The 9,967-nt window shown below is 28.2% G+C and overlaps 3 protein-coding genes across 3 annotated transcripts; 1 reads left to right on the top strand and 2 right to left on the bottom strand.

The window, feature by feature from the left end:
• The first annotated feature begins 12 nt into the window (after positions 1 to 12).
• Positions 13 to 2,563, top strand: LOC119682360. The gene is made up of 3 exons (XM_038095779.1): positions 13 to 485; positions 1,179 to 1,345; positions 2,349 to 2,563. Exons 1-3 carry the CDS (start codon positions 52 to 54, stop codon positions 2,561 to 2,563), a joined length of 816 nt encoding a protein of 271 aa, XP_037951707.1. The 5' UTR covers positions 13 to 51.
• A 92-nt stretch (positions 2,564 to 2,655) lies between these two features.
• Positions 2,656 to 5,917, bottom strand: LOC119672746. The gene is made up of 4 exons (XM_038083903.1): positions 5,791 to 5,917; positions 5,350 to 5,518; positions 3,271 to 3,570; positions 2,656 to 3,088 (listed from the first exon to the last, which is right to left on the bottom strand). Exons 1-4 carry the CDS (start codon positions 5,904 to 5,906, stop codon positions 2,681 to 2,683), a joined length of 993 nt encoding a protein of 330 aa, XP_037939831.1. The 5' UTR covers positions 5,907 to 5,917; the 3' UTR covers positions 2,656 to 2,680.
• A 951-nt stretch (positions 5,918 to 6,868) lies between these two features.
• On the bottom strand, positions 6,869 to 9,069 carry LOC119682350. The gene is made up of 4 exons (XM_038095768.1): positions 8,777 to 9,069; positions 8,433 to 8,601; positions 7,753 to 8,061; positions 6,869 to 7,299 (listed from the first exon to the last, which is right to left on the bottom strand). Exons 1-4 carry the CDS (start codon positions 9,067 to 9,069, stop codon positions 6,892 to 6,894), a joined length of 1,179 nt encoding a protein of 392 aa, XP_037951696.1. The 3' UTR covers positions 6,869 to 6,891.
• Between the last annotated feature and the right edge of the window lie 898 nt (positions 9,070 to 9,967).

Here is a 9,967-nt window from a genome sequence, read left to right as displayed (position 1 = left end):
CCCTGTGAGAAGGGGAAAGGGAAGCGCAAGGGATATAAAATAGGGCATAGAATGTTATATGAAGAAGGAATCGGTGAAGAGTTCGAAGAACCAAATATATATGTCGGTTATAATTGCAATGATATACTGATACAACACAGGCACTATGCTGCAGTTCGTTTTGAAATAGTTAACAATTCTATCTATAATATACACTTGGATGTTTTTGCTATTGATGGCATACATATAACGCATGACATTGTTGATCGCAAATTTCTAGATAGTATATATAAGGAAAAGGATGAAAATGACGACAATGAAGATTTTAAGTCGAAAAGCACGGAAAGTGGAGAGGAAAAAAAATTTTTAGAGGATGAAGAGGCACCTGTATTTGTACCAGTACTGAAAGTATCTTTCGAAAATAAATTTCGAGTTGCAGTAACACCAAATGATTGTCACATGCTTGCATATCTGGAAAGATATAATGATCTGGAAGAAGTTGAAATGTGGGTATTAATATAGACATTAAGAAGTATAATATAAATTGTTTTGATACTACTTGTTCTCAGTCAACATTATTGAATTATGTACCAAATATTAGGTCCCTTATTGCTGCATAACTGAATTAAGAACAAAAGTGTAATAATAATTAATTAATATTTTGATAAGTGAAGAGCATAAATCTATTTTTAATTATTTAGTTCTACTAGACAATGTGATGAGTAACAATACTCATTCAATATTAATAAATGGTAAATATTCCTCTCACGCCCAAATAGCTTATAGTATCACCCAATACTTAGTATACGAAATGCCACAATAGAATAGAAACATCACAATTTTTCAGTTGACAGTACCTCATTACCGACGTATGAATCGACACAAGTGCAACAGCTCAGATACCACAAAAGCAAAGGATTAGTGCCAATTCAGCTGTATGATTCCTTGCATAAACTTACACTTGGTTTCGTTATGATAATAATTTGCGTTTATGATTAGTGCGAATGTGAAGTTGGTATCATTATTATGCAAATGAAAATGTTTTATCAAGTGGAAAATTGCAACTTCTTGAATGCATTGAGAGCGTTAATATGCATCCTTGCAAAGTAACAGGACGATAACGCACAACTTCAAATATTTCATTATTTAAATGAAGTGCAAAATAGTTAAGCTTAAACATGTATTGTATTTCATTTCAGTGATGCTTTTGACTTCATATTGGACTTCAAGTGGGATTTGCACAAGATTTTTTATTCGTTTATAAAAAAAATGAATCAATTCAAAAATTATAAAAAACCTAAATCAAAAGAATTATTTTTTATTGAAAGTGTTTCGCTGAAAGGAAAACCCAGACTTCAACCAAGAGGTAAGAATTTATATGCCTTATATACATTTTTCTATTATTATCAATAAATATTATGCATCATTATAGCACTATTTTTAATGTTTCGAAACAAAACAGCACTTATTTGCTACGAAAAATCTTTTATTTACATTTTATTGTTATTAAATATTTTTTTAAAAGTATATATTTTAATATATTTTAAAAAGCAATAAAAATGTTGCTAATTTACAATATATTATAGTATTAAACTTCTTTTATGGAGTATTATTTCTTCATACTTTATGATTTAATACCCATTCCGGTATTTCTTTCACTTATTGGTCAGAGAATGAAACATTTTGCGATCTCCTATGCTTCTCTGCAAATTCCAACAGTATATATTTAAGTAAATTTTTAAATACAGAAAATCATAAAATTTGGCAACTGAATACAAACAGCCGTATGTAGCTGCAGTTCAGAAGAGGAAAAAATTTATATTCTTTTAAGAAAATACACCTGCTCATTAGTCAAAATCAGGCGATTAATCTATATTTTATTCTGACAACCAGCCTATTTACCAAATTTAACTCACTCTAACTTCTAGCTCTTTTCACATCTATATCCGTGGGAATATATTTTGCAGATCTTTTCAATAACTACATTAATAATGGAGTCCATTAATTAGAAAATAGTTGAATATATGTCGTATATCTAATTTTAAACTAAATATCTTTTAATTACTATTTATCGGATCTGATCTGCATGTACCAAAGATCAACACTCCCTGATCCTCTTACAACTATTATCTTATTAAATTTTAAAATAGTTTATTTGATTTAAAATATAATTTCCTTAATACTTAATTAGACTCTTACAAAAATTTTATTAAATACAAGGGGTTTGTGTTATTTTATGAACTACCTGAGTTATCTAATCTTTAAAAAGCAAACAGCAATACTCTCTGATTCTCTCACAATAATTTTTTCACGCAATAATCTTAAACATAATTTATCTGATTTAAAATATAATTTCTATTAATTACTAGGGTTTGAGTTCTACGATGAACTACCGGAGTTAACTGATCTTCACGTAGCAAAAAGTAACACTCTCATTGAACTGATTCCACTTCAAAATATCGATGAAAGAATGCAAAACGAATATGCACATTACAAAAAGGATATGCTTAAATTTCCGCGATTTAGAAAGCGAGATCCAAAGGATACGGAAATTGAATTTCCACCGATATTAAGCGTAAAGTAAGTACAACACCATTTTTAGTCTTTTTACTATATATTTTATTGAAGGAAATATAAAACCATAATTAAGTGTTCATAAAAATAATTTATTAATAATAGTAAATAAAATTAACTATAGTTACTAATCAAGTACACCAGAATTGTTGAAATAATGTAAAGTGTACTTTAATGTCTCTACTACTCTTTCATTGTTGTACATCAGTTTTCGTTTTTTAGCCATTTCCTCTGGATTACTAAATGTTGCTGTTGTAAATCCATCAGGTGTTTTTTTATCCATACAACAGATTGGTAGCTCACAAACAGCAGCATAAAGCCCCATAAATGCTGTGCTACGTATTTCTTCCAAAACTGATTCCCAACTCGGTATTACGTGATACTCACACATTCTCAATGTGTCTTCTAAAACACTATAATAGTGTTTTAATAAATCCAAATGTTTGGTTTTCAATACATTCAATTGTAGACTCGTATATAAAAAATAATTCAGATCGATACCGAGGCTACCGATATAACAATTTTGAAAATCAACCTGTGAACAACGATGGATTAGGTATATGTAGATATATGTTATAAATGGAAGTCTTAAAAGTGTTACAAAAAATGATCTTACTTATATACTACAACACCAAGTTAACTCTAATATATTTTAAGTTAGTTCTAATTTAAAATTCATGCATTTTTGATATAATATTATTCATAATATGCACTTACCAACACAACGTCATTGGGCTTTTTGTCATTATCATATCGGAAAAGAAAATTATTAACCCACAAATCGCCATGCATAATAACATTAACTTTGCTATTTTTCGGATTAACAATTGATTTTATTTTTTCATTGAATTGTGTCTTATTTGCTAAAATTTTTCTCGAAATTTCTACAAAACCTGACCAGGTTTTGAGAAAATCTGCAACATACTCCAAACCACCAATTGCAATGGAATGGGCGATCTGATCTGCTGCTCCTGCAGCAAAGTGTGAAGCTGGTAGTTTTTTTACCTCAGTGGGGAACTGGAAGATGTTAATTAAATGTCAAAATTATTTAGTATATCTTTAAAAAAATAAAAACTAAGTGTTAAGTGCTAAATTGTAAACAAACAATATATACCAGATACTATGACTGATTATAAAAAAAATTTTATAGCAGTGACATCTATAGGTTAGGTGACATCTATAAGTCAATGTTAGTGGATGAATAATGGAAACTTTATTTTTGTACTATCTCTCTCTCTCATTTAAATGAAATGGCTTGATATTTTATTAATTATCACTTTATGCACTGCACATATTTCTGTCATAATTAAAAACAAAAATTTGTTAAAAAACCAATATTCCACTATTAGCAGTAACTAATTATTACAAATTGAACTGAACTTCGATTACATTTTTTTATTATAGCTTAAGCTTTGAAAGAAGAAGATTATGTATATATAAATTAAATACATTAATAAAGAACTATTTCCAATACATTATTTTTAAATGTACAAGATCTTAGAATATTAGCTTTATAATCGTTGCTTTTAGGTGTGGCAGCAGATTGCAACAAAGACATGTGGTCGACCTGATTCTCTGTATCAGAGTTTCTTAACCAACTACATCATTAGCTGCTCCAGTCCATAAAATACTGTAATTGTAATTGACCTTATCCATATCAGTTTTTCTAAATATTATATATTGGTACGGATTAAAACACGTTGAACATATTTCTAGTCCCCATTACGTTTGAAGTTGAAAAAAAAACTGCTCTATTTGATATAACATGTACTACGGAAATACCATAACATAAGCGCTAAGAATACTCAACTAAATTTATATTCTTTATATCTGTTACACAATGTCAGGCTAAAACCGATAACTATACACAAGAAGCTCCAACATACAAATACTACAAAGATATTAATCTATTTAGTAGCCTTAAAAGCATTAACAAGACTACGTAATATATCTCAAAGTATCGCATTAATCAGAATATTAACACACATTTTGTAAAAAAAAAAATCGTTAATTGAACAAAAAAAAGAGTAAAAAATAATCTCAGTAAATTAGCTGTGAACGTTCAGTACAGTAGCCCACCTAAAGAATAGTTTAAAAAGTTTATAATTAATTGGAAGCAATAGATCAATAGATCAGGTTTCAGACTTAACAAGTAAAATTTAGGTAAAATATTAATAAAATATTGTGGAGATATCTAAATCTATAGGAGTTGGTCTTATCGGACTCAAGTCTTGACTAAAACATATTTTTTTTTGATTCAAATTATAATCCATTCAATCTCCGGTCTTATTCATTTTAATCCAATATGTAATGATCAATTATATTTAAGAAACTTAGTTTTACACCTTTGAAACCGCTTTAAATAAATGGCGTGTTAAGATATTTGCAAAATATTTGTAGTGGAGTAAATAAAATGAAAAGAATCATACAATATGTGTTCTTAAGCAGTAAGTCAAAAAATAAAACTTTAAAATATCTCTCATGTTCATATGCTGCGATCTCACGAGTATACTTAAAACTCAAAATTCAAACAATTTAGAAAATTTAAGTATGTCTCAGGGGTGAAGTTTCCTACAGTTAACATGCTACAGAATACAGAATACAAATCTAAATAAAGGTTTTATTCCATCCGGTATCAATCTAGTAAGAGAAATAGGTCGATGCGTGACTTACGGCCAGCAAGAACAGTCTAACAAAGCCTGTGACTAAAATCATGTGGTATTAAATAGTTAATTTTTATACTTAAATCTTTTAAAGTAATGAGTTCAAAATAATATATTATAAATTTATACTTACTTTTTGTATTAACACCATTGAAGCTGCATGATATTTCGCAATTTTACCCATCAAACACATTGCATGTTGCTCATCTAAGCCCAACCATCGGTCAGCAACATAATAATCCAATGCATTCATATCTTCCAGAATATAGATTTCTTTACTATCCCGCTTACTTAGTAAGCAACTAAATATTTTGAATAGTAGTTCGTTATATATTTTATATCAAATGTGAAAGATTGTAAGATTGTCTATATTGAATATATATTAATTACTGACATATGTAAATATAACATAAATTCTTTATATATATTTTATAATTATATTTAATGGATTTCTATATAGATATGACATTAATGAATCGATATGACATTGTAAATAAATAATATACATATTAGTGTAGTTAGTATAAAAATAGAACTATAGTGTAATAAAGTTTCTGTGTGATTTTTAACTTACTTTGGTCTCAGTTTTACCTTATCACCACTTGCTTCCAATATTTCTTCCATTAAAGGTAGAACTGTATCATACATAAGCAGTTCACTGGAACCAATTTCAGCCACTTCCGGTATCATATCTTTTATCATTAATGATTGTGTATGTATTTCTTTCCCCCCAGCGGCTGTTTCCATCAGTATTGCATATTTAACATTTACTCGATAGATGTCACTGCAAAAGTTTTCACCGTTTACAGTTGCAAGCTTTATTTTACATTCTATAACATTTATAGAGACTTTATGAGCGTTTTCTAAAGCTTCTTTAACATTTTGTTCAAGATAGTCGGCCTTTACTTTTTCTATATCAACAAGTTCACACATATTCGTTTTTTCACACTTAGCAAATTACTCTCAGTAATATATCGTCCGCCTTTCTGAACAAGTCATCCGGTACTTTTGAAAACTTTATTCCAACTGCTTTATAGAGTAACGCATTATTTTTACTCAACTATTTCAAATATGGTGAAATGCGAAAGCCCTTCACACTATTAAAAGCTCATTCAAAAACGCATATTAGATTTTATAACAAAGTGAACCGTAAAGTGTCAACGAAATAGAACTGCCAGTGCGCTACATTTTTTTAATAGCAACGAAATGCGACATACATTTTATACATATATAATTATTATATATGTTTTTCAATCATTTTGAAAAAATATATACATAGTAAAAAATATCATAAAAAATTATTGAGTCTAGTATACAAATACACTTGATTATTATTTATTATTAAAAATATTGTGATATTGTCGTTAAATCGCACAACAACCGGTACTGCGGCCAAAAGAGTATTGTACCAGAAACACTTGATAATACAGTATCCAAGGATTTGACTAAACCTTATCTTGACTAAATTATACCTCACGTGCAAACTTAAAAACTTAGTCCACATGCAAACACTTAACATATGTTCAAAGTCAAAGTATATATATATATATATATATATATATATATGTATATATAAATTTTACTAAACATATATATAAAAATAACTAAACAATTTAATTTTAACAATTTTTTTTAACAGTCACGTTTTATTAATAAACCTTTGATCATTCGTTGGCTAATCAAGTATACCCATTTTATTTAAATAATCTAACATATACCTTAGTGTATCTAAAACTCTCTTATTACTATATATTAGTTTTCGTTTTTCAGCCATTACTTCTTTATTTGTATAAGTCTCATTTTGAAAACCTTCAGAGGCTTCCAAACTCATACAACACATAGGCATTTCACAAACAACTGCATAGTAAGCCACAAACAGAGTTGCATTTATTTCATCTATTACCGACTCCCACGTTGGTATTATTGTAGCTCCACATAGTTTTAAAGTTCTCTCTAATTCATCATAGTAACAACGCAAAAGTTTATGCTGATCACTCTTTATTGTATTAAGGTCGAAACTTGTGTAAATCAGAAAATTTATATCCAAACCTAAGCTACCTAAATAGCAGTTCTGGAAGTCTATCTGTAAATGAGAAAACAAAACATTAAGTTTATAATAGTTTATACCATATTTCACATTTTCTCTATTACTTATATTACAAGTTCCATTTCTAATACAGGTTCTGTAAGTTATTTATAATGATAAAATAGCAGGGAAATTCAGATTACTCATTTTACGTTTTAACTATCAAATATTTAAAACTTTTTCGACTCTTTCTTCATAAAGTTGTAGATCAAATTTCAAATCAATAACTTTTTGTTTTATGAAGATAATAGGTATATTATTATTATTTTTCAAATATGAGGAAATTTTATATTTGCTATATTATTGATATTATAATATTATAATGCTTCGGGAACTAAATATTCATATATGTAAAATTTCACCAAACACCAAATTCCCGATACTGAGAATCCATAATAGGGATACCTAGTACTTAACAAAAAATTTTAAATCAAAAGCAATTATACTTACAAGTACTGCATCTTGAGGTTCTTTGAAATTTTCGTCTGAGTAATTATAGAGAAAGTTATTTAACCACAAGTCCGCATGATTTATTACATTTAATTTGCTGTTTTTTGGATTAACTAATTTTTTCACTTTTTCGTGAAATTTTTCTTTATTTTTCAACATTTTCCGTGCGATTTCTTCGTAGCCGTTCCAATCATTCTGTATCATATGAGCAACATATTCAACACTGTCTATATAGAGAACTCGCGCCACTTCACCAAAGTTGTCACTTGAAAAACCTGCTGGTTCAAGCTTAGCAATTTCTTCTGGAAACTATTGAAGTTAAAAAAAAATTATAAATGGAAAAAATACACTAAGTAATTAAAAAAATATGTGCATTATTTAGTGTAAATAAAAGTAAGTGCACAATTCCAATGAATGTGGTACGTCCATTTGACAATATATGTACTGGATTTTTAATATATCGCGCTATCTAGCATACACTCTTTGGCCTAGTATGTGTATTTCTTGTAAGTGTAATCAATGTAACTGTTTATTATTTTAAACCTTACGACCTCGCGAAGTAGGTCTATATAAATATAGACCGAGATTGAAAAAGTTGATTAAAATAAATTACTTTAATATAATCCATTATTAAATAGGTATTCCCGAAAAATCTAAATCTTGTTAGACTCAATTCTTACCCTTTCAACATATATCATTGAAGCTGCATGAAATTTGGCTACCTTCTGTAATATTACTTTAGCCTGCACGTCATTCAATCCAACCCAGCGATCTGCTATATGATAACCCGAGGCGACTAAATCTTCTAGCACATAAAGTTCTATTTTATCAGATATAGTTAAATAGCAACTAAAATAAAATTAAATAATTAAAATAAACACATATTAGAAGAATTTAAAAATTTTTTGTGAATAATTTCTTATTTTTGTTAATTAATTGTTTTATTTAAATTTATATTACTTTCAAAAATATGTATAATTTCATACAATGATTCTAATGAGAATCTAATGTGAAATTTACCTACCTTGGCTTAAGTTTGACATTCTCCCCAGTCGACTCGAGGATTTCTTCTAACTTTGGTAGCACTTTCTCGTACATAAACATTTCACTAGTATCTGGTTGTTCAATTTCCCCAACATCTTTTATAATAAAACTCTTCTCATGCAATTTCTTTGAAATATCATTCTCTTTAATATATTTCACATATATTCGATATATATCACTACAATAATTTTCTCCATCCTTGGTTGCTTTTTCAAATGAAAACTCTTTCACTTCAACTGCAGTTTTTAATGAATTTTCTAAGGCTCTTTTCATTAAAGAATTGTTTAAATATTTAAATATTTCTTTTTCTGCTTTAAAAATATTAGGCATTTTTCTAATATTATAAATATGAACTGTAAATAAACTATAAACTAAATAATTTTGACTCGTTATAAATAAATTCTAATGAACTGACATCTTCTAATGATAAAAATTAACTAAACTAAACAAATTTCATAAGCTTTTGATTGCCGGTAAATTATATGGGAATTATATTGTTTATCTGTTCAATAACACAATTTCATTTCACAAGTTCAATTTTTAATAATGAATCATTCCTGAAGTTCAAAAATGTATATGAAATTGAGCACAGAGAACTTATTTCCTCATGTACACATACCATATATTGACATTTAAGCTTTATCTAACAGAGAACGTTGAGTTAAATAAATATGCACTTTTTGAATAAATTTTGTTTCTATGGAAAGGCACTAGTAATTCAGACTAACTATATTAAAAATAAAGATCAAACTCTATATCATTTTGTTGAAGCTCTGCTCTCTGAACAGAACTTTACAGAACTTTTTACGTTTATAATCCAGAAGAGTGATTTAAATGGTTAGTCAAGTTTTTTCAACTTAGTCCAGTCAACTGACTGCAAAGCATTGTTCTGTGAAAGCATATGAGAAAGCGTATGAGATATGAGCATATCGTACATAGCACGAATTACCTTGAATCTAGGAATTACCTTGAATATAGGAATAGTAGTATACTACTACTACTACTACTATAGGAATATTACTATATTCCTATATCGTATAGAAGAGCAGTTACTATCTGTTATCTCCAATAAATATCTCTACTATCTCAAATTCAAAAACAATACGACAATTTCAGCCCTACATGGGTAGATTAATTATGTAGGTGTCCTACATCTCCCATAAAATATATA

This window comes from Teleopsis dalmanni, chromosome 1 (assembly GCF_002237135.1).
Source record: "Teleopsis dalmanni isolate 2A chromosome 1, ASM223713v2, whole genome shotgun sequence".
Lineage (NCBI taxonomy): Eukaryota > Metazoa > Arthropoda > Insecta > Diptera > Diopsidae > Teleopsis > Teleopsis dalmanni.
The sequence above is the reverse complement of the archived record's forward strand: the minus strand, read 5'-3'. Positions and strand labels throughout refer to the sequence as shown.

Excerpts from the sequence above, each read along its gene's own strand:
- LOC119682360 (XM_038095779.1), top strand. The coding sequence starts at position 52 with ATGTTATATGAAGAAGGAATCGGTGAAGAGTTCGAAGAACCAAATATA. Across the intron at positions 486-1,178 it reads GATCTGGAAGAAGTTGAAAT|TGATGCTTTTGACTTCATAT; the intron begins GTGGGTATTAAT and ends ATTTCATTTCAG. Across the intron at positions 1,346-2,348 it reads ACCCAGACTTCAACCAAGAG|GGTTTGAGTTCTACGATGAA; the intron begins GTAAGAATTTAT and ends ATTAATTACTAG.
- LOC119672746 (XM_038083903.1), bottom strand. The coding sequence starts at position 5,906 with ATGATACCGGAAGTGGCTGAAATTGGTTCCAGTGAACTGCTTATGTAT. Across the intron at positions 5,519-5,790 it reads AAGGTAAAACTGAGACCAAA|TTGCTTACTAAGTAAGCGGG; the intron begins GTAAGTTAAAAA and ends CAAAATATTTAG. Across the intron at positions 3,089-3,270 it reads AGCCCAATGACGTTGTGTTG|GTTGATTTTCAAAATTGTTA; the intron begins GTAAGTGCATAT and ends CGTTGTTCACAG.
- LOC119682350 (XM_038095768.1), bottom strand. The coding sequence starts at position 9,069 with ATGAAAAGAGCCTTAGAAAATTCATTAAAAACTGCAGTTGAAGTGAAA. Across the intron at positions 8,062-8,432 it reads CAATGATATATGTTGAAAGG|TTTCCAGAAGAAATTGCTAA; the intron begins GTAAGAATTGAG and ends TAACTTCAATAG. Across the intron at positions 7,300-7,752 it reads AACCTCAAGATGCAGTACTT|ATAGACTTCCAGAACTGCTA; the intron begins GTAAGTATAATT and ends TCTCATTTACAG.